This window comes from Eublepharis macularius, chromosome 6 (assembly GCF_028583425.1).
Source record: "Eublepharis macularius isolate TG4126 chromosome 6, MPM_Emac_v1.0, whole genome shotgun sequence".
NCBI classification, from domain to species: Eukaryota; Metazoa; Chordata; class Lepidosauria; order Squamata; family Eublepharidae; genus Eublepharis; species Eublepharis macularius.
Window position 1 is genome coordinate 41,130,399 of NC_072795.1, and position 24,061 is coordinate 41,154,459.

The 24,061-nt window shown below is 40.6% G+C and overlaps 1 protein-coding gene across 1 annotated transcript in view; it reads left to right on the top strand.

Moving 5' to 3' along the window:
* GK5 (glycerol kinase 5) overlaps positions 1-12,488 on the top strand; it is a 28,782-nt gene extending 16,294 nt beyond the window's left edge. Inside the window, exons 11-16 of the mRNA XM_054983686.1 lie at positions 786-890; positions 2,585-2,679; positions 4,688-4,791; positions 6,978-7,037; positions 7,999-8,132; positions 10,373-12,488. Coding sequence (XP_054839661.1) covers positions 786-890; positions 2,585-2,679; positions 4,688-4,791; positions 6,978-7,037; positions 7,999-8,132; positions 10,373-10,524 — 650 coding nt within the window. The 3' untranslated portion in view covers positions 10,525-12,488. The remainder of the gene's footprint in view (positions 1-785; positions 891-2,584; positions 2,680-4,687; positions 4,792-6,977; positions 7,038-7,998; positions 8,133-10,372) is intronic.
* Positions 12,489-24,061: the final 11,573 nt, after the last annotated feature.

Consider the following 24,061-nt stretch of genomic DNA (forward strand, 5'->3'; position numbering starts at 1 on the left):
TCTCCAACATGGCAAGGATCAAAGGTAGACACCAACATTTATGAGCAAACACATTTACTGTGCGAACCAAGGATGAGCCTGTTACTATGAAATTGGGAGTTGAGTGAAGATTATATATAGGCTTGAGCTAGGATTGCTACTAGAGGTGTGCAGTCTGGATCTGGGATTTGAGTAAAAAACCCAGATTTTTGCCAATCTGGCTAAATCTGTCTTTCCCAAATTAAATCAAAGAATCCAGGAACCCAGATCCAGACCCCTGGATAAATCTGAGTGAATCTGAGCAAATTCAGGAAATGTGATTTCAGCCTCTGGCTGGCTCCTTCCTGGGCTTCTCCTGCTTTTTTTTCCAAGAGGGGAGGGGGAGTGAGGCAGAGACAGGAGGGAGGGGGAGGGAGGCAGGGAGGAATGAGTGAGTGGTCAGTCCTTGCAGAAGCTCTCCTTTTCTGCCTGGCTTCTGTGAGTGATACTAGTTCAGTTGGGCTAAGTTGCACCAGTGTCCCTTGCTTCAGTTTGGTTTGGGTGGAATTGTGTGGTCTGGGAGCAGGGGGCAGGCTACACTAGAGGGAAAGGATGGAGGAGAGGAGCAACAACAACTTTACTGCTGTGACTTTATTTTGAACTCTCAGCCCATTAAATAAACATTTTTAAATGTGCCTTTTTATGCTAGAACAAGTGTATATGTTCTTCTATTTGTGAGGCTTAAGTAAAAATAATCCAGATAGCTGGGCTTCTTTTTACAAGGGTGTTTATAAAGGCAATCTAACAACTGATGTTTGTACCTTTAGGCTTATATCCATTGGTTGGATGGAAGATTGGCAAAGAGCTGATGTACTTAGCGGAAGGCAATGCTTCTGATACTGGGAATGCTATAAAATGGGGCCGTGACTTAGGTGAGTAGCTTGCATTAACTCTCTGAGCCCATAAAATAATGTTGGCTGTAAAATATCATCTGATTTTGTGGTAAACTTATGGATAATAGGATATGAAATTTTGTTCTTTATCAATTTAGTTCAAAATTTCCTTTACATTTTTTTGATGCAGAAGCTACTTGAAACATCAAATTGTGTTAAAAGTTTTAAGATATTATTTAAGATATTAATTAATGAAAACTGTTACATGCATTTTTGTGGATGAGAAAATCTTTTTTAGCTTTTCATTTGCCGACATTTTCTGCCTTTGGAAATCTTCTGACTTTCAAAGATGTCCACTTCCTTTTCATGCTGTACAAATTCTGCCAAAGTTTTTGTTTGTTAATGTATCACTTGATTTTCCCATCCATCCATTACTGTAGCCTGGATCAGTGATTAGCTCAGGAAGATTTGGCCTCCCAAATGAGGTTAATTAACTTTCATGAAATTAAATCAGATTAAGGAAGGACTACTTCACATTCTTTGAGTGATTTCTCTGGTACAAAATGCACAAGTATAATATTAGTTATGAAGGGCCTTGATGTACCTAAATTATGGAGTTACTTTTTAAAATGCCTTCGAGTGCCGTTTCAGACCCTGTGCCTGTTCCCTCATTGCTGATATTCAGGAGGCAGTTGAAGATATTTTGATTAGGGCTGCTTTTAATTAACTTTGTGTTTATGTTCATTGGGAGTCCTAAACTGTTTTTACAGTTTGTTTTTATTCATTTTATTGTTGTTATTTTATTTATATTCTATGTTGTATTTTATTTATATTGCATATTTTATTTTCAGTATCCTAAAAAGATAGTGATCACAGAAGGCAATACTATGCAGTGTTACTCCAGTCTAAATGTATTGATTTCAATGGGCTTAGGCTGAAATAACTCTGCATAAGATTGCACTGCTAATGTGGTATATCACAACACTACTGTCTTTAACTATTCTTTGGTTCAGGGGATGTTTGTGGCAATTCACTGTGCATTCTCACTAACCTTCTCCCCCCCAGCCCCCAGTTTGATAGCCTGTACAAACCTGTACAACTGGCAGCACAAATTTGAATTTTTAAGCAGTTTGATTTTCATAGGTGGTTGTGACATCTTTCATGTTGATTGTTAGTTCAGTTATATAAAATCTATGAAAATCAAGAATCATATCTGTTTATTTAATAAATTAATCATTTTGTCTTGTAATGTTGAATGACAGTTGAGAGCTAGTTTGGTGTAGTGGTTAAGAGTGCGGGACTCTAATCTGGAGAGCCCGTTTGATTCCCCACTCTTGAAGGCAGCTGGGTGACCTTGGGCTAGTCACAGCTCTCTGGAGCTCTCTCAGCCCCACCCACCTCAGAGGGTGTTTTGTTGTGAAAATAATAATAATATACTTTGTAAACCGCTTTGAGTGGGCATTAAGTTGTCCTGTAGGGTGGTGTATAAATCGAACGTTGTTGTTGTAATATTGTTATGGGTCAGTGATTCCCAAACTTTACTTGAAGAGGGGCTAAAGTGTGACTTGGACGTAAGCCACCAACTTGCTTGGCGTCTACTATTCTTCCTCTTGACATAGGGATCACCATTTGCCATTGATCCTCCCTTCCATTGCAATAATTGGACAGAGATACAAGCCTGAGGGGGGGATGAGGGTGCACTAATAATCCACAAATCTTATATATTTCTATAGATCTTTTTACTGATGCTGGAGATACATCCAAAATAGCATACAGCCTGGTCAATTCAGGAGGGGTTTGCTTCGTTCCATCTTTCAGTGGATTGCAGGTAAAGCTGGTGCCCTTTATTATTACGCTTGCCAAAATGTATGTCAGTCCAGCAGAAATCAGTTTTGTTACTGTATCATATCTGATTGTTTTCATTGTGATTATACCTTGTTCTAGAGTGCATCTTATTGTAAAAATTTGTTCTAATCCTTAATATTTTCACTCTTCTTAAAACGGTACTTTCTTTTGATGGCCCAGCAATTATGGCAATATTGTACCAACATATTTGTTGCCACATTACACTATATTTCTAGAAGATTTAATCTTGCAAGGCCAGCAAGATTGTACATTCAAATCATGGGATTTCTCACTTCAGTTGTTCGCTTCTCCCCACAGGAATAGAACATGGGAGCATGTAACCCCAGGGGCTTCTGCTACTTTCTTCTTGGGCACAATCCCCAGATTTTTTTGAGAGGGGGAGGGGAGGCATATATTTTTTTCCTAACTGTGATTGGGCTACTTAAATATTCATTTGTAAAAAGGCTATCTTTCTGTTTTGTTTTGTTTTTTAATCCATGTTGAATTTCACCATGCCAACTCAAGTCTACTGCTATAACTGATGATCAGCAATTAGTATTTTAATGCCTTTTTGTACATTTTGAGGCCCCTACTCTCTTGATTCATCTATATACTTCTATATTTTTCCCATGCCACATGGAGATTACAACTTATCTGACTGAATTAAAACAGTGCATTAATCACTAAGTGTTACTTGATGATTGGAGATTCCCATGCAACATTCAGTCTTTGCAGGCACAGCTCTCAGTCTCAGTCAAAAAAGACATTGAGGTTTCTTTGTTTGTCTCAGGTTCAAAGTGAAACCTTGTATTTCCCAGCCAATAAACAGTCAGTGTATTAATTAAAACTTTTATTTAAAAATAGCCTAATCATTCTAGACCTGATTAAACCTACCATTATATAGATAAACAGAACACTGGCATACCACATAGAAATCAATCCTACCTAAGCAATCATCTCATTCCTATTCTACCGAAGTTGACATTAAGAAGAAAAAGTTTTACGTTTCATATCTTCTTACCTAGAGCTTTGCCAAAAAAGGGAGATAGCAAGTTTAGCTGAGAGATCCATATGTTATAGGATTGTGGCCAGTTCATTATCACAGCCACTAACACATGACTTGACTAAAGCTTCTGATTTGCACTTTTGAAAAGCATGACGTAAGATACCTCTGATTATCCCAGAGAATAATTGTTACAAACTCTATTCCGTTTGTTCTTGGGTTTATTTGGGGGCATAAAAACTTTTATTCATAAATTATCTTTCAAGGCTGAAAACTGGAAATTAGCTAGAACAGTGAAAAAATGCATGCTTGCAGATTTACATATGAACCTAAAAGCAAACCCCTCAAGCTTACTGTGTCAAAACATCCTAAGCAGTGATTTAAAATCAAAATCTGCAGCATGGCTTTAGACAAATTCAGGAGAGATAGGTCCATCAATAACTATTAGCTATGATAAACAAAGGGGTCTAGACTAGAGCCCAGTAAAACACTCAGTAGCAGTGCTAAGAGGCAGTACCAACGAAAGGTCTTGGCTTCTATGCCCTTCAGGGCAATTGGTTGGCAACTGTGTGAGGAAGGATTGTGGCTAGATGGATCACTAGCAGCACACCTCCTATATTCTTATCAAAAAACAAATAACATTTGCAAAATGGCAAAATAAATTATGCAATGATACCCGTAACAAAATTTGTTTAAAGTGTAGGCTACACACAGTCTATAATCCAGGAAAAGTTAGCGTGCATCATGCCAAAAAAAGTATTCTAATTAAAAGCAGACTTTTCAATAGAAGTACTATTTTAAAGTATATTCTGAATAAGACAGTTAAGACCTATATGCTGCTTATTGCTGTCTTACTTTTCTTCTTCTTACTATGCTGCCTCTTAGTGTCATGTGTAAGTTATTTTTTTAATTATTTCTTCTGTCCATTCTTAAAGACCAGCAGGCAGAACATATTCACGCATATTTTACTTTCATACCTTTATTTTAGATTCCAGTGAATGACCCTTGTGCATGTACTTCCTTTATGGGGATCACATCCTCCACCACCAAAAACCATCTTGTTCGAGCTATGCTGGAATCTATTGCTTTCAGGTACTAAGCCAGCTGTGTCTAACAATAGTGTGGTGTTACCTACAGTTGGATCAGGTTACCTGCCAGTACTGTTACTGTTCATGGGCTTATTTTTAATATTTTAATTGTAGGCTGCCTTGAGCAGAACTGTGAAGAGGTGGCACAGAAATATCCTAAATAAATAAATGCTGTAGCTGGACTAAGGATCTTCCCTCCCCTGGTACTTCTATTTATATATTTTGATACCAAAAATCCGAGAAACTATGTTGTTCATCCCCATGACTTCTGTGCAATCCCACATGCGCAGGCTCACCATAGAGATGGACTCTAAAGAATTTTCTAGCACTTTCCAAGGTGTTTGGAGCACTCCTCTACCACTCAGTGCAAGATGGCATTTTCCTGCCCATCTCTATGGTGGGCCTGCTTATGTGCAGTCCCATGTGTGCCTGCATAGAAGACCACTTGATGAATAGCAGTTACAGGTGAATGCAACCCTTTTTATATTAAGGTTATGTTAAATGAGCTCCAACATCTCTAGTTCTTATGATATTCTTAGTTTACATTGTGGAAAAATTATATCAGGTCCCAAAGGTACCATGTTCTGGGGTTCTGCATAATTGTGTGGATCTCCACTTGAATACCTCCTGTTCTCAAATGTCTGGCTGCCGATAAAGCAAACAGTTGAAATGTATGAACCAATCATGGCAGCCACACTCACACAAAGAAAGATAAGCCCCCCTTTAGAAGACCATTAAGTGTCAGAAACTAGAATTCTTGTTGTAATCCTTCATCCTTATACCTGTCTTCACACTGCCTGGTTTTGATGTGCTGTTCTTCCCAATCCGAGTTAATTTTTCATGCCTAAAAGACATTTTTCATTGTACGCTCCAGTCTTCTGCTTGCATCGGATCTACAGCTTATATTTGTACTTAGAACCCACCAAACTAAAACCTTCTCTTTTGTACCCTAACCCTCCGTGCTTCTCCTCATTTCTGTTGTAATTTCCTGTAGGGCTGCTTTAAACTTCCTACAGGCAGTTGCTTGCTCACTGTGCCGCACTTCCTTTCCTGTCTTCAGAACAGCTGCTAGAGTGTCTCTGAAAACAGGGTGCACTGCCTTGCTCCTTAGTGCCTGGTTTTAAATTCAAGTTTAGCAACAAGAATTTCAATTCGACTGTAACAACACGATGGATAACAAGCAGTGGCTGGTGAATAATAAAAATGTTTCACAATAACCATGGTTTTTTAAACACTAAGCAGTGAATGCATCATTTTGATTAATGAGAATGAACAGTGGCTCCAGTTTGTATATTAAAATTGCTGAGATACTAATTAGTTTTCATACTTCATTCTCTAGTAGATTATTGATTATTATCTGTACCCCTGGTCAGGGCTGGATCTAGGGTTGCTGGCGCCTGGGGCAACCCTAGTCTGACCTCGCGCACGTGCTCCCGGCACAGCGTGATGACATCATGTTGGTGACATGATCACACAGGGTGGCGGAAGCAGCATGTGGGGCTGGGAAGCCACCCGCACCATTCACCTCCCCGCAGGCGAATGGCGCGGGCAGCCTCGCAGCCCCCCCCGCGCTGCCTTTTGCCTGCCCTACAGGACAGGGGGTGGCCGGCTTGCCGCGCACCCCCTGTCCTGCAGGGCAGGCAAAAGGCAGCGCGGGGAGCTGCGAGGCCGCCCGCGCCATGCGTCTGCCCTGCAGGACGGGGCGGCCAGCTGCCCCCTCTCCTGCGGGGCAGGCGAATGGCATGGGAGGCCGCGCTGCCCTTTGCCTGCCCTGCAGGACAGGGGGTGCACGGCAAGCCGGCCACCCCCTGTCCCGCGGGGCAGGCGAAAGGCAGCGTGGAAGGCTGTGAGGCTGCCCGCGCTGCTGCCCGCGCACTCTGGCAGCTGCTCCCAGCGCCCCCTCCCTGGCGGCGCCGGGAGCAGACTACCCCCCCACCTCCCCTTCGATCCGGCCCTGCGACTGATTGTTATCTGTACCCCTTGCTATTATAGATAGAAATATGGGTACTACGAAGGGTGAGCAGACCCAGTTTTTTTAATAATAGTTGAGCTTTTTGTAAAAACTTAATTATCTAATTTTGAACAATTCTGAGTGCAAATGTCTTGGTCATTAAAAATGCATTCTGTGCTTCAAAAGCTATTATCACATGTGTATAAATGTTTTCATTTCTACTGAATCTTTTTTGCAAGGAACAAACAGCTATATGAAACCATCTCAAGAGAAGTAGACGTTCCAACTACATACATTAGGTATGTTTGTGTTATGTCAAGAACATTTTTGAGAGTTTGTATAACATCTAAGTGAAATCCAAGATTTTTATTAAAGCAGCAACTAGTGGAATTTTGTGTTTTTGTGGAGCATTCTCCTGAACAGGCAGCAAAGCTTTCTAGCTGCCTGTATGTTTCCTACCAATTTATTGTAAGCACATAATACTTTGCAAACCAGTGATAGATACCCATCTCTTGTTTTAAGAAGTTATTAGCCTGGCTGTCTTGTTGTAGACATGGAATATATCCCTTAATCCCTATTCAAGAATATTGTTCTATTTTCAGTTAATCTTTTAAAGACATAGTTTTGGGCTGATGGAACACTTGGAAGCTTTTCTGCACATTAATACTACATATGGTTTCTTCTTTCCCTTAGGAAGGTTGAGACTCTTGCACTTTCTCCCCCGGTTGAGATGCCACATCTGGAGCTTGTTGTGGCATCTCACCACATTTACATGTTACATTCACATGTTACAGTAGAAGCGCAAAAGGCAGACGTCAATTACTTGCCCTTCCTACTTTGCAGTGGGGCAAAAAGGACATGTCTGCTTTTCAGTGTAGAATTCCCTTTCTTGCTGGGTATGGACAGTGCAGGTGGCTCCCATTGTCGATGAATTGAAATCTACCTGCATGGTTGTGTTCTTCACATGATTGTAACTCATTATGTGCTTTGTATTGCTCCAAAGAATATACACAGAGAAAGGAAAAGCAAAGGCACAAAAACATGGAGCAGGTGCTGTCATAGGATTGTAGGACACGGATAAGATCAATGCAGCAGTTTGTAAGATGTTGTGTGTGGTATGATGACTGTGATTTAAAATGCGATGTTCCACTTTATCTTGTAGAACTGCTCGCTGTCTGTGTGCCTTTTGTTATTTCCTGCCTTTGCTAGTGACATCTAACCATTTAAACTAACCTTTTCTTTTTCCCCTCTTTCTCACAGAGCTGATGGAGGTGTCAGTAAGAATAATTTTGTAATGCAGATGACTTCTGATTTAATTGACAAAATAATAGACAAACCTGTAATTACAGACATGTCTTGTCTTGGAGCAGCTTTTTTAGCTGGTCTTGCTATAGGTATGTAGCAATCTGAATGCGAGTTGTTTTCTATTGTGAGAAAGGAGCTGTGTCTGAATGTGTATCCTACATTATAACAGAAAGTTTAATATATATATAACATATATACTGATCCAAAAGTTATTCTGTTGGTTAATGGAAAAGGACATGTCTGCTTTTCAGTGTAGAATTGGTTCTGAGCCTACTTACCGCTGCTAAATTGGCAACAGCAGCAGAGTGGAAATGTTCAGCTCAATTTATTGAGCATCTGGCATTGTTTATAATGTTTTGGAATAATAACATAAGCAGGAAAGTATTTTCTTACGTGCTTTATGAGTTATAATGACTCTTTGTTGCTTTCTGTAGCTGGAAATATGAAATGTTTTGTGTGTTGAGTTTTGGGTTTGTATTTTTAGGTTTTGGGTTATGTTGAACATCTAATAATTTTTTTAAAAGAAAGTTCACAGGCAACAAACTATGGTTGAGGCCCTGCCCCAAAATATTTCTAATAGCATATTGTCTAGTTTTCCATTAACATGTTTTTATAGTTAAATATAGCACACCATATTTTCTTAAATTATTTAATAACTCTTGAAAAAAAACGTAATTTGGATAAGGACTAAACTCAGCAGTCTCACCTGCATGCCTGGACGCAAAATGCTGTGTTCTGTCATGCACTTACCTTTTGGTGTTTGATTATTTATTCACGTAATCAATTAAGAGACCTTAATATGTATCAGGTACTACTTTTATCAGTTATCAGCACACAGATGAAACCATTTTTAAGTTGTTATCCCAGGCTGATTTATTTGGGAATAAATCCTACTGAATCGTTATGGGCATGACTTCCCGTTTCTGCTGATATATTATGGAACTGATTTCCAGTTCGATGTATTTCCAGTTGTGATCTACAAACCGTTTTGTTAAGATGACTTTGAATCAATTATTTCATTGGGACCAGCAATCTAATCTACCAGTAATGCAAGTGCAAGTATGCATCTGCCTCCTCCAAGGTCGTTATGGTGTTGCAAGGGTCTTAGGGGACGCGATGAACTTCTGTACTTATCCTTTCTCTCGCATTAAAACTGTTGTTTTACCATAATGATCCGAGGAGATAGAAGATATAGCACAATCTTTGGTCTTTCTCATATTTTCCCAGAACTTCTGTGCTGGCTGGCATTTGAGATTGTCTTAGTGCAGAAACTGAGGTTTGGTGATCTATGTAGGCATACTTGAACAGATCACTGGACAGATGTTAAGAAGTGTATATTGTGTAGAGAGTTCATGACTAGAAGGCAGACAGTCCTGAGACTGGAGTGGGCTTGCTATTCTTCATCTGGGTTTAAAGCAGCCTGAATCAAATTTCTTCATCTATAGAGAAAAATAAGCTTTGATGGGACATCATGGATGTAAATTCAGAAGATTTTATATTGTGAGACCTCCTTGAGCCCAAAATGTGTGTCAGTGGAACTTTGGCTTCATGGAGTGCCCATGTCTGTACACTAATAGCACAAGTTTAACCCAAAATTGACAACTCTGTTGCTAGTGTATGTAGGTCAATGTAACTGTTTTAGGGCCTACATAACAACAACAACAACAGTTCATTCGCATATTGCTCTTCTGGATAGATTAATGCCCACCCAGAGTGGTGAGCAGTGTTGTTATCCCCACAATACAGCTGGAAGCTAAGAGATGTGGTTTACCCAAAGCCACTTAAGTTCATGACAGTAATGAGATTTGAACCAAGTGCTGCATCATAGCACAGTTATTTAGCCACTCATTACACCAGCTCTCATTTCAGTCATTCAAGTTCTAATTAATATTCTAGGGATTTGCCTTGTTAACTATACCCCACAAGTAGAACTGGAGTTAAAGCCTATGAATGTAGTTTTAATTAATATTAACAACCCTAAGTCATCCCAGTTACACACAGTTTTGAGCCAGTGCGGTATAATTATTACAGTGTCAGACCAGGATCTGGAGCTATCAGGTTTGAATCCCCACTCTGCCATGGAGGCTTGCTGGGTGACACACTCTTAGCCTCACCTACCTCACACGTTTTGTGAGGATAAAATAGAGGAGGATTATGTAAGTCCCCTTGGGACCCCACAGGGGAGAATGGCATATAAAAATATGCCTATTCTGTAAAAATGCTACATCTGTTTTTTTTTTTTAGTTCTGTCATTCAAACAGGATTTATATATGCATCTGCATTTGTTCCTAATTTATGCATAACTTTAAGAGTTTGTTTTTATATATAGGATTTTGGAGTGACAAAGAAGAACTAAAGAAGCTGAGGCAAACTGATGTTGTTTTTAAGCCACAGAAGGGGCCAAAGGAATACGAGCTTGCCATGAGTAACTGGACAAAAGCTGTTCAACGTTCTCTATACTGGTACGACCAGATATCATAGTAATGGTGTAAGTGCAGAATTCCAGATTGTCTATGAAACCAATGGATTACTAGGACAATGAAATATACTTGAATGAAATCTGCCCTGAGCCCTTCGTGGGGAGGGTGGGATAGAAATCTAAATAAAAACTTAGTTTTACAGTAGCTAATACTGTACTTTTATGTACAGTTACTAATTCTACATCAGTTATCGAAATGGAACATCTGTGGCCCGATACTACCATATAACATTGAAAAAGGCTGAATGCTGGTGTTACTCATGGTCCCAAGGGATGCCTTCTTCAAAGAGTAGTTGATGACTCTTTGGCTAGGGTGAAGAACAGCAAAAAGCATTTTTTGCTAGTTTGTGATTTCACCAGCTGTCGTGGTCTCTAATGGACTTAAGCAGAAACATAACCTGGTACAAAATGTTTTCTCAGTGAAATTATACCAATGAGCCAAGTAGCAATGCGGCCTATTTTTAAAATGATTTTGCTTGCGATCTGTCATGGCTGAGATGATGCTGATTGCTGAATAGTATTACTAGAAATCAGTCAGGCATCTGTACTTAGGAAACAGAAAAGGGTCTTGTTTGTGTAGTATTGCTCCTAATGTATCTCTGTTTTTAAATTCTAAACTCCTTGCAAATCTGTAACTTGTGCTTAAGTAGTTATCATTGTTGATTCCAAACTCAAAGCAGGTTGGGATGGTTCCCCAATCCCTGACAAACTCCCAATCTAGTTGTTAAAAATACGTGCTACCTCACATAGTTTGTATGCAATAGTGCGCATGCACCAGATGTTCTCTTTTACCAGCTTTTCTGTTAAAATACCCAAACTAATTTTTTTTCAAATTTTGGGTTGTTTTTTTTTAAGTGTATAAGGTGCTGCTCAAAGGGAAATGCAGAAATGCTTTCCAGGCACTGGGTAGTATCTTATGAACCAGGAGTGGAAAACATCTTTCCCACATTGCCCAGCATCCCTCCCCAAACTTCCATGCTGGGAGTCACAGATGCCTCATAGAAAAAATGTCATGAGGCATCAGTGGCCTCAGTGAAGAGAAGTGTTGTGGCCATCTGTTGGCTAGTGCCAACTCTTGTGATATTTTATGTACTCTATGGAGGGTTTCTGTTTCTGGAGTGGTAAAGTGGAAAAAAGTCCTTGTCAGTTTTTCACTGTTTTGAATACGCTTTCTTGAAGGTTGGGAAAAGGGGGTTCACAGTAATACAGCCTTGCTTGGGGATGGGAATCGCCATCTCTTGTGCTGAAAGGTGTTGCCTCCCATCCTGTAGGGTCTAGATATCATGCTACAGAGATACAGTGGCATTTGTAGGTGAATCATTGAGAGGATATATTTTGCAACATAATATTTTAAAAAATAGCACATGCATTTCTTAATCATAATGATAGCATGCAAATACAATTAGGCATGAATATGAAATATTCTGTTGCTCTAATTGTAGAATCTGGGGGGTTGGTTAGCATTTTGAATGCAGAATTCTTGATAAGCCTGCCATATGTTACCATTAAGTGCCTGAATGGGAATGGGGCACAAACAGAATTTTCCATGACAAAAATCTGCACTACAGTTTTGTAGTCAAGATACTAGAATATCCAGTGAATTTTATTGTAATGAGTTTTATTTTTATATGGGTCTTTTACATACTTTTTCCATATTCTGGGCAACTGTTCCTGGGTTAACTTGACTTTGTGTACTTGAGAAAGACGGCAAGTGCACATGTGTGTGCAGATGCCTTGAAAGTTGGAACATTGCTATCTTCTTTGTTGGCCAGTTCCACTTATTTGACTGTATTGAGGTCGCAGAAATGTAACCTAATAGATCTCTAATCCTGTAATATAAGAATTTTATTGTACTGTTCTAAATTAAAGATGGTGATTAAAATTGTAACCACTGTACTGTTTTAACCACTGTACTATCAGCATTTAATAACTTCTCATTTGCAAACACTAAAACTGCATCATGTGATATCTTTTCACTTCTTGCTTCATTTGATACTTTAAACTATGGAAACCTTATCATCTGTAAAGATACTGTGCCCCTTTCTGTCCCACTGCCACTCACTTTAAACAGCCTTTTTCAGGTTCTGGGCTAAACAGGCAGTTCAGGTGGTCATAATACACTACCTGTCTAGTCCCTAATTATCAGGCAGAGAGCCCTTACCCAAATGTAAACAGGGCCCCCACTCTGCTGTTCCCATAAACTTCACCAGACAGCCGGTTTCCTCAATTCACTACCCCTCACCCAGCTGAATACCTAGGGCTGCTGGAGTTAGGGAACTCAGTATTTGCTTTCCCTTATATGTTTTTGCCATTTAGTTTAGATATATGGGCTGTGGTCAGAAAGGTTGAGATGTATGTAATTTCCTTTCCCTGAGAGATTAGACATCCAATCATCATGGTTTAAAGAGAAAAAACAGAGTTAAACTTTATTTACAATTTTCACAATATTTAAATAACTCAAACACAAAGACACATTGTTTCGAATATTTGAACTTTCAATCCCAGTTCATTCCAGCAGTCAATAATCACAAAGTATTGGTTCTCAGAAGTCAGCTCCATTCAGGCTGCTCCCTTACATGCTCAGAAAATCCTTCCCTTCAGACACCCTCTTCTCTCCTTCCAGCTGCTGTTCTCAACTGCCACCAGCCCTAGCATTCTGCCAGATCTCATTGGATGTTTTCTGGGAGAGGCAGAGCTGGAACTGGTTATGTCCATCACAGATACATTACAAACTGGAAATAGTTTCAGGCTATAAATATATTTATTCTATATATGATGACTTATTTTGACTCCACATGAGAAATTAGTGTTTTGGAACTTTGATACGTAAAGTGGTCATGTTATTGTAGTAGTGCCCTTAGTTATGACAAAGATAGTCCCACATGGGAACTAATGTAATTTGATAAGAAAAAACCCAAATGCTTAATTGCTTGGAACCATAGGGTTAATGTTGCTTCTTCCTTAAACCTGTTCTTTATCATTGAACAACATATTTTCACTTTAAAAAAAAAACAAACTACTTGTTTTTCAGTTTTGGTCAGAAGCATTCTCTAGGACTTCTCTTTCCTCTCTTTTCATTTCATACATGTCCTAGAGTTGCTGTCATTTTGCTATAAGCAATAAGAAGCCACAACACGTGCACACTACAGAGTCTGCATCTGTAAAAGAGCAAATATGACTGAAACTCCAAATCATGTATAATGACTTTCTTTGTGCTTGTGGGAAGTAAAAGAGTCCTCATAATAGTGAAGTGGCTGGCTCTCATGATCATTAAAAAAGCAAAATCAGACTACCAACAGGAAAAGGTTTCTAATATAAATAAATTAAAAAGGGAATTTCCAAAACAGTCTGAATATATTTTAAAAGACACTAGATGCTGAAAACTTTTGAGTACATTGGAGGGGGAAGAAGTGAGGGAAACTACCATGCTGAAGTCCTGCAAGCTTAGAGAATCCTGGATGGGCAGATTTTGGAACTGGGGTTTCCAAAGTGTTCCTCCCACCTACACTTCTTCATAGGGCCTCTAAAAATTAATGTAGCACCTTTAAGACTAACCAACTTTACCGTAGCATAAGCTTTCGAGAACCAGTTCTCTTTGTCAGATGCATGGTTCTGTGGTTCTCGAAAGCTTTTGCTACGGTAAAGTTGGTTAGTCTTAAAGGTGCTGCTGGACTCTACTATTTTGTTACTACAGACTAATGGTTAACTCCTCTGGATATAAAAATAAATGATCAACTTTATTAGTCTGACACTTCAGCTGTATGTATTTTAAAATGCTTCTACCCTGCCCCCCCTTCTCTCTCAAAGCAGACCTAAGCTGATTTACAGTCAAATATAGCCTAATAAACAGCACAGTAAATTTTTAAAAAAATCAAATGTAAAAAAGTCTCAGGCAAAACATGTCAGTCCTTTCCCTAAGCAGGACTGAACAGTCTTGACTACAACACTTCCCTGGAAGCAGCAGGGAAGTACAAGTGAGTACTGACTCACACTGTGTGTAATCTGTCTTGAGTCTCACTGAGAAAGGCGGACTATAACACAAAGAAGTTCTGGTAGTAGTTCAATGCAGGGCTGAGCAGCTGGTGTTCTTTGGCCCTGTCCAGAAAAACACTTTTCCTTGGAAGCAGCCGCCTCAGAACCACACTATATGCTATAAAATAGTATAACGTTAAACCAGAAAAAATAAGAATGAAGGTATGTTATAAGGCATATTCTAGAACCAAGTGCTGCATGAATACATTATCGTAATGTGCTTGAGTTAAGCATACCTGGTCTCGAAATTATACGCAACTTAATGAAGGAACGCTCAATTGCCAGTGACCTCTAGTGGCTGACCGGTGGAGCACTTCGGCCTCTGCTGCAGCGTCAGGTACAAAGGCTACTGCGAGTACATTTTGGCTTCGTGTTTAATTGCAAATTACTTCGACAATCAGTGCACTGACACGTGCGTGGGCCTTCCAACTGAAATGCTTCCGATGAAGTGTCCCGTGGAGTTCAACGGGAGTTACTTAACGGAGTGGACAGAGCCTCGCACCTGTTAAACGGTTGTGATCCAGAGCCCGCTTTTAACTCAACAATAAACACGGCTTAACTCCAAGCGTTCAGGTTGCAGTTCCATGTAGACCAGAGAGTCCACGTTCCCTTGAGAGTGTCTGGCCGCTCCTTCCTGGGATAGCATCAGTTGACCGGGGAGGGGGCGGAGGTTGAAGGGAAACTTCGACAAGCCGAGAGATTTTCTGAGGCGGGGCGGCGACAGGCGGATCCCTCGCTTGTTGCTCCTCATCGCCCCGGAACGTGCGCTCTGGCCTCCTAGCCCCGCCTCCCTGTCCTGAGCGGCTAGCCGGTTGTGTACACACAGTCGGGCGCACCAATAGGAAGCCGGAGGCGCCTGACCTCGCGCGAAGCCGTCGGCCAATGAGCGAGTCCCGTTGCCAGACGCCGCCAAGCTTGTGCGGGGGAGAGCGCGCGGACCAGCTGCTCTGGAAGGGGCGAGCAGGTAGCGGGGCGGCGAGGCCAGCGCTGAGGTAGGCGAGAAGCCGAAGTCGCTCGACGGCTCGCGCGGACTTGCTTGCCCAGCCTGCGCCCGTGTGCGTACCCAGGGAGGCCGTTCCCTTCCCTTCAGTTTCTCCCCGCAGGAACTGGCGTCTGGGTTGGGGAGATCATCGTGGGCTGCGGCAGGCCCCACCGCCACTCCCCCTCCGGGGGGCTCTGAGCCGTAAGTGGAGGGGCTGCGCCCGCTTTTGACGGCTCCCCGCTTCTCCCTCTGGCGCGTTTCGAGGGGGCCGCAACTCTGCGCCGTGGCGTGAGGGAGGCTCGGCTATCCCACTTCCGTGTCCCCTCCTCTTCCTCCTCTTCCAGCCGTGACTGTTTGTTTTGCGAGGCCGGGAGGGCTGCCTGCGTCGGCCTTCAACCGGCTCCTTCTTGGATTGCCCTTCCTCTCCTGTCTTTTCCAGTCGTTCTTCCAGCTTCTCCCCCTCCTCGCCTCGAGGACCTGTGTTTTGCCTCACGGTCAGGGGGGCCTCGACAGCAGCCCTGTCCAGCTCGGTTGCAGGCGCCTCTCGTACCGTTGCTGCCAGTTGCCAAGTACGCACATAAGAGGTCTGTGTCTCGACGGGGCCCTTTTCTTCGGGCCAGAACTGGAGCTCTCCTTATGAGGCTGGCAGTCTTGAGGTGTCTGCTAGGGGAAGCTCGCTGTTGTGGACAGCACGGTGGTGATTATTGTTAAATGAAGAACTTTAAAACGATGAACAAGTTGTGGGTCTCGTAGCGCCTGAAGGACCATCCGGATTTCCTGAAGTCCTGGAAATTCAGATACCTGGTATCTGAAGGAGTGAGCTATGACTCATGAAAGCTCATACCCTACCACAAATTTTGTTAGTCTTATAGCTGCTACTGGACTCTTGCTCTTTTCTACTGCTACAGACAGACTAGCTACCCATCTAGCCGTGTTAGTCTGTCTGTGCTGCCTGCGCTGGTTCATGGGTGGGAAAGTTGTTGCAGGCTGAGCTTCTCCACTGGAAGGTTTTTAAAATCATGTTTCATGCACTTTTTTTTTTTGCTTTGTTGCTGTCTTGCAACAGAAGTTGGTATAACATGGACTTTAGAGAGCCTGATTCCAAACATGAGTCCTTGGAAGTGAAGTCCATAAAGTCGAATTTGACTTCTAATGATGATTCGGCTTATGCGTCAGTACGACACTCTCTGAACATCTTTCTGTGGCTAAAACTGGTCTTAGGCAGTGTTTCCTGAGGAAGGTAGTTCACAAACTTTAAAAATATTTTTGGTCAGGTGGGGCATCTAAATCCATTTTCTGCTCCACCCAGCCCAGTGCATTTCCAGACTTCTACTTAACACGTGATCATACAACACTCTTTGAGTGCAGTTATGTGTATGAGCATCATCTGCTGTTATGCATGGAATCTGTGGATTGGGAAAAAGGAGTATTATAAGGAGAATTTTTTTCTTTTCCTGTATCTTTATATCCCCCCCCTTTTTTTTACAGTTGTTGGTAAATGGAAAGCCACATGTTCCATTTACCTCTTGATTAGGTTAAAAGTTCCATCATTTTTTTTAGAAAAGTCTCTGTAGGGCATCAGTGTTTTTAAAAGTATAGTAAATTGGGGTAAAGTTTACTATAGTGAGGAAAATAGAAATGTTTCTATTTTTCCAGTGTAGGATTAAAACCCATGAGCTTTCATTTACATTTGTGAATTAAATGACCATCTGGGAAAGAAGAAACAGGATCAAACAGGAGTGGTTAGATTTTGGGTGACCTGGGTGGAGAGGCTCAGTATGGCTGATGTGGGGGGATGACATTTAGGCTTCAAGCATTATATTTATTGCATCTGTTGTAAGGGCTTCTGTCCTGTAACAAAAAATAGTCCTCAAGACAATCCACTAAATAAAAACATTTTAGTTGCTTGTATTAAATGGCTCACCAAACAAGAGATATAGATCGATGTATTGTCGAAGGCTTTCATGGCCGGAGAACGATGGTTGTTGTGGGTTTTCCGGGCTGTATTGCCGTGGTCTTGGCATTGTAGTTCCTGACGTTTCACCAGCAGCTGTGGCTGGCATCTTCAGAGGTGTAGCACCAAAAGACAGAGATCTCTCAGTGTCACAGTGTGGAAAAGATGTAGGTCATTTGTATCTACTCAGGAGGGGTGGGGTTGAGCTGAGTCATCCTGTAAGAGTTTCCCAGGGTGTGGAATGCTAATGGCGGGAGGCTTCACTGTATCCTGAGGAGATTCTTTTGCATATGGATTGGTGCTTGATGTGCTAATCTTCTCTGCAGGGCTATTGTCGGGTGTAGAGTGTTTTGTTAGCCTGGTGTTTTTCAGAACTGGAAACCATGCTCTGTTCATTCTTAAGGTTTCTTCTTTCCTGTTGAAGTTTTGCTTATGCTTGTGAATTTCAGTGGCTTCCCTGTGCAGTCTGACAAAGTAGTTGGAAGTGTTGTCCAGTATTTTGGTGTCCTGGAATAAGATACTGTGCCCTATTTGAGTTAGGCTACGTTCAGCCACTGCTGATTTTTCAGGTTGTCCAAGTCTGCAGTGTCTTTCATGTTCTTTTATTCTTGTCTGGATGCTACGCTTTGTGGTCCCGATGTAAACTTGTCCACAGCTGCAGGGTATACGGTATACTCCTGCAGAGATATAGATCCTCTGCGGGAAATCAGTAACAGCAATTAAACATACAGTTATTTAAATATCGCTATCTGCTGAGTATTCCATACCCCACGACTTCTTATTGCTTATGAGAGACTGGAGCAGAAAATTTGTAATGCTGCAGTTTTGAATGTTTCATGGTGTTCGTGAAAAAGAGAATGGTTTGAAACAGGTTAAGAGCTAGCATCCTGTTGAACATGAAGGAATAAGGTTGATTATTGTCTGTCGTGAGCATCATTCTATGAGGAATGAATATTGGTTCTGGACATGTAGTTTTGATGGTTGTCTTGGAGAATTTCCCAATACAGACATCCCGAAACACAGATAAAAGAACTTTGTGAAGAAGTGTGTTTCACCTTTTCATATACATGACTGAACTTCACTAAGTGAATGCCCCGGTGGACCATTTGGAGATTAGCATGGTTCTTTTTGGACTTTTTGAGATTATTTATTAATGTACTCTTTGAGAATCTGGGACCTTATAGTTAAAATTTGTATAGATATTTATTGTATTTATTGTATTTAATATATTTAGGATATAGTATTATTTATTCACTATAAGCACTTTGCACCTTCAAAACAAATAATTAAAAACTAAAAAAACATTTAAATAACTGTATGTTTGATTGCTGTTGCTGATTTCCCATGGAGGATCTATATCTCTTGTTTGGTGACCTTACTCTGGGGAGCCCCTTAATTTTGGTTTAATTTGTATTAAATGGCTGTGCAAGCAATTACAAGACAACAAATGCATATTTTTTTCCAGGAAGGAAAAAAAGTTTGCAGTACAACAAACTTTGTTACTGCTTAATGCTTACAGTGAAACATAACCAGACCATACAGCAAACCGATTCTACCAAACCACAAAAGAGAATGCATTTTTTCCAGGTCTTCTATGCAGATGAAAAAATGGTGACATTTCAGTGAAATCATATTAGTAGCAGAAATTCTTGGGGTGCATGTGCTAAAAATATAGAGTTCTCTCCTATTCTGAGCCCATCAGGAATGAGGCATAAGCGGCAGGAAATCAAATAGCATGGTGTGTGATGGCCCATATGCTGAGTATGGCAACGTAAATGTATTTGATCACTCTACATACTATAATTGCCTTGTGATTAAAAGTTGACTTGCTACAGAAAAGATCTCGAGAAGCTGATGAAAAGTTCAAGAATATTTTGTATTATCTGTGAAGTACAGATTTATTGCAAAACAATTGACTTGGCTAGGTTTTTCATTTCAGTTTCAGCAGAAATTGTATAGAAATCTGAAACCTTGTGCTTTAGCTTTCTTCTGTGGTACAAGCAATATAATAGCAGTTAACAGTAAAGAGGAAACTTATACTTTGAGATCAACTTCAAGGGTTCTTTTATCTTAAAAAGACAAAAGATCAGAGCAGATGGTGTGGCCATACTGGCTGGCTTTTTGAGTTGCTAAAATTTGTCCGTAAGACTGGAAGGGTGCAAGCTGTTATTACTAACAAAAGAGATCACTGACCAAAATAATTGATTGTAATATACTTATATTAAAAGTATTACTTTTTAAACAGTTTCCTTTCTGAAGAATTTCCAATAGTTCTTTTGCTGATAACACTTAAATTTACATGGATTAAAATTACTCTGTATTTGTAGCTTGTCATGCTAGATCACTAAATGGCTAAGAATTTCTTTAAGCAAATTTAAATGAAGTGATAGTAGATAATGTTTTAGCACATAATGTTTTTAAAAGATATAAACTATTTTGAATAGGATCCCCTAAAAACTGTTTCCTTGCTTTCTGTCTTCTTACTAACATTTTGCTCTTGTGTTTTCATTATAGAGGACGTTAAATGTCTGCTGAAATGGATGACATGACTGTGTTTGCGTTTGAAGGTAAGAATCCATGGCTTTTCACACACAACCTTGATTATGAGCTGATAAAAACCATACATTTGACTTTTACACAATCAACACGGCTAATTTGGTTTCATTCTTGAAGTTTGTGCTTTGAGGATCTGCAGTCATTTGGGGAGACAGTCCTCTGCTTGTCCCTTCCTCCCCCTCAAAGCAGCACAGCTTTGCTTTTGCGTGTCTTTTGGTTCCTCCTGTGACACTGTCAGTCAATTCTCAACTGAACACGTGGGGGCTGTCTTATACTGAATCAAATCCTTGGTCCATCAAAGTCATTGTTTTTTTTATTAATTAGGTTTTTTCACTTAAGTAAACAGTTGAAAAGAAAAGGGCAAGAAACCAGGGAAGAAAGAGAGAAAACTAAGAAAAAGAAAAGAACAAAGAAAAGTAAACATATCTATTATGGTCTACTTACAACACTGCTCAGTATAGCTTTGAACAACATATTTAAGTCCTTTTACATTCTTGGCAAGTTCAAGTCTTTATGCTTATTTGTAATCCAATTATAAAATGGTATCCATGGTCCAGCAAATTCTTCTTCCATTTTCCCTTTTAATATCTTTGTCAGTTTGTCCATTTCCGCTGTTTCCATAATCTTTCCCACAAGCTCTTCTTGGGTTGGTGTTGTTTGTTGTTTCCGATAAAATGCTAATAAAATTCTGGCTGCTGTCACTGCATGTATTATAAAGTGTTTTTGATCCTTATTAAATTCATCTGGAATGCAGTTCAGTAGAAACAGTTCTGGCTTAAAAGGTATTGGTATCTGTAAGATTGTATGAAGTAGTGTATGTGCCCTTATCCAAAATCTATGTACAACTTTACAGGTCCACCACATGTAATAGAGATCTTCAGGATCTCAGCTAGAGGTCTTTCACATTACCTACTGCTAGATCACTTTAACTGGGTATGCAGGGAATTGAACCTGCTACCTTCTGCATAGCAAGCAGATGCTTCACCTCTGAGTCATAGCTCTCCCCTTCTTAACTTCATCTATTTGCATTCCTGGTTACTAGCACCTTGCACTAAGAAGAACAGCAGAGTGTCAAGCTGTTTGCAAAATGTCATTAATAAACAATAGTGAATATAGCTACTGGCCAATTGTGTGGTAGTTCAGGACTTGAGGAAGAAGGGATAGAGGCAAAGATCCTGATGCAAAGGTCAAAAATAGAGCTTGGAAAAAGAATTCAGGTAAATTCAGCTGGAAAGAGAACTTATAGCTATAGTTCACCAATAGAAATGTGCACTGAAAAAAGAATGGGCTGATTCAGGTTCGGTATACAGAACTGGAAAAAATTTGGCATTGCTCAAATGCCAAATTCATTCTCCAGTTTGGCTTGGCAATACAGAGCAAATTCAGTAAAATTCGGCCATTGTTTCAATGGGAAATGCAATTTGGGCTTTCCTAGGGGCTTGGGGGTGCATTTTTGGACCAAATTTAACCAGCTTTGCTGGGGACCTACTCCTAACTGTCCTCTAATGACCCCCAAATCATTGGGAGGTGGTTTCATGAAGATTGGGCTTCAGAATCTTGCAACTAGAAGCAAACTCAAGCAAGAGAATGGACACCTCCCAACCAAACTGATGCAAGGGGAACACTTCAAATAAATAACAGAAAATTAGAATAGTAATATTAAGGTTATTAAACAATAGCTCAGCTTATCCTTCTAGATCTATTTTGAAGTTAGCAAATGTGTATTTTTAAGACCTCCTTTTCCCCTTCCCAAACGTAGCTAGACTTTTTGCTTTTTTCTTTTGTAGCACAGGGAATAGCCTGTCTATTTTAAAAGCTCAAGACTCTATCCAGCCAAGTTCAGCTCTTTTATTCATTGGTTTTGGGGATAAATATAAGCCTGTGTTGCATCTTTTATGTTGAAATAAATTGTTATGATGTAGTAAGCTGGGGTTGTTGAACACTTTGCCTAGACTTGTTTAACCATATTTCCAGTGCCGCCACCCCCCGCTTCGTTTTGGTTTAGGTGATTTTCTGGTGTAATGTTGGTCCTCCTTGGGAACAATGGAGACTGGCTGATCAGCTTGCTTGGGGGTGCTGGGTTTTTTGTGGGGGGCTTCATTTTGGTTCTGTTGGGCTGTCTGGTGTGTAGATTGTAATTGGGACTGTGCCTGCGGCCATGGAAACCATGATCCATGTGTTTCTGCAATGGGGTGTTGACCAGAAGCCCCACACTTTGAACTAATCTAATCTGAATATTTCCAAAGAATGAATAGTTGTAGTAAGATCAGTTTCAGGTAGGCAACTGTGTTGGTCTGAAATAGAAGAGCAGGATTTGAGTCCAGTATCACCTTAGAGACCAACAAGGTTTTCAGGGAATATAAGCTTTTGAGAGTTGAAGCTTCCTTCAGATACATTTGAAGATCAGATTTACTCTGGAAGAGCATCACCTGCTAAATAAAAGCAGATTAGTAGGTGTAATGTTTTTTCATTTAATTAATTTTTATTTCTGTGTATTAATGGGAATTTTGAATATATGTTAGAAGTGTAGGCCTCTGTGTGAGAAGAAGGGGGCTCGTTGGGTGAATAGATTGGACTGTGATCAGATTGGATGGTAGCTGTACCCTAGGGGTGAACTGAACTGCAGTTTTTAGTCAGGGTGCTGAGAGAAAGTATTCATTTTTGCTAAGTCAGGAAAACTATGGAGCTTGAGAGAGTCTGTGTGTTTCTGAGAAGGTTAACCTGTCATGAGATTCTGGTTACATCAGGCATTCTGTGTGAAGTCCGAGGTATCTGTGTGTATCTCAAATGAAGTATTTATTCAATCTAAGACTGGCAAACTGTGTGAAGCCTGAGAGAGGCTGTGTGTGTGTGGATGAGAGGAATATTCTGTTAGTGGAGATCTGTCTGGATAATTAGTCAAGACAAGACAGAACCTTTATTGGCATAACCGTAACAGTGTCGAAGGGATAATTAGTCTTTGTGACTGGATCTGTTAATATACCTTTAAGAATCTTATATGAGTAGTCAAGGAGTCTTGATCTAAGGAAAGTTAAATGCAGGGATTGGAACCATGAATGGACAAGACAGATCTTTCTATGTCCCTGAAAAATGCCCAAGTTTGCAGAAAAATCTGTAATCTAATTTTTTTTTTTAAAAAAAACCAAATGGTAAAAGGAGTACCTGTAGCTTTAACCAGATGTCCTCAATGGCTGTTGCTAGGCAACTATAACAGTTTAGTTAGTATTCCAGGCTTGATTTCTGTTGGTAGAAGGTGGGGAGGGGGAGGGCCCTTTCCAGAGCTGTTTTGGCCTTTGAGGAAGGACTCATTTGGGACTAGACTCAGAAGCAACCACTCAGAAGCAACCACTGGGTGACTTGATACCGTACAACTTGCATGACTTACCTAGGCTTGGCTGCTTGCTATTGTTCAACAGCAGCCCCTTCCCTCTTCCTCAACATGCAGTATATAGTAGTGGTTAGAGTATCAGAGTAGGATCTGGGGACACCCAGGTTCAAGTCACTACTCTGGTATGGAAGCTCACTGGGTAACTTAGATCTAGTCACAAGCTCTCAGCATATGAAGGCAAGGAGAATGATGTAAGTTGCTTTGGATCCCCATTGTGGGGAAAGACAGTATATAATTTACTAATGACTAAGGTAGGTTGTTTGGTGAGTTTAAAGGAGGGAAGGACATAAGGAAAGGTTAGCATATGGAGGCTGTCAGGAGGAGGGAAATAGGAAATAGCATTGGGGAAGGGGATACAGGGAAAAGTGAAGTACCTTATGGCAACTGGGCCATAGGAGAGAGGCTGCTGAGGTGGGAGAAGGTGAAGACGGTGGCAGACAAAGGAGGGTGGGAAGGAGAGAAGGAAGTAGGATAAGGGAAAGAAGCTATGGGGGGCAGGGGAAAATAGGATGTCTCCCACGAGTCCTTGAGAGATTCCACTTGTATTTGTGTTCTTGAAACCACCAAGCTTATGAATCATCTTATGAACCTATTTTTAAACCAATATGCTTATCAGTTCTCTGCAAC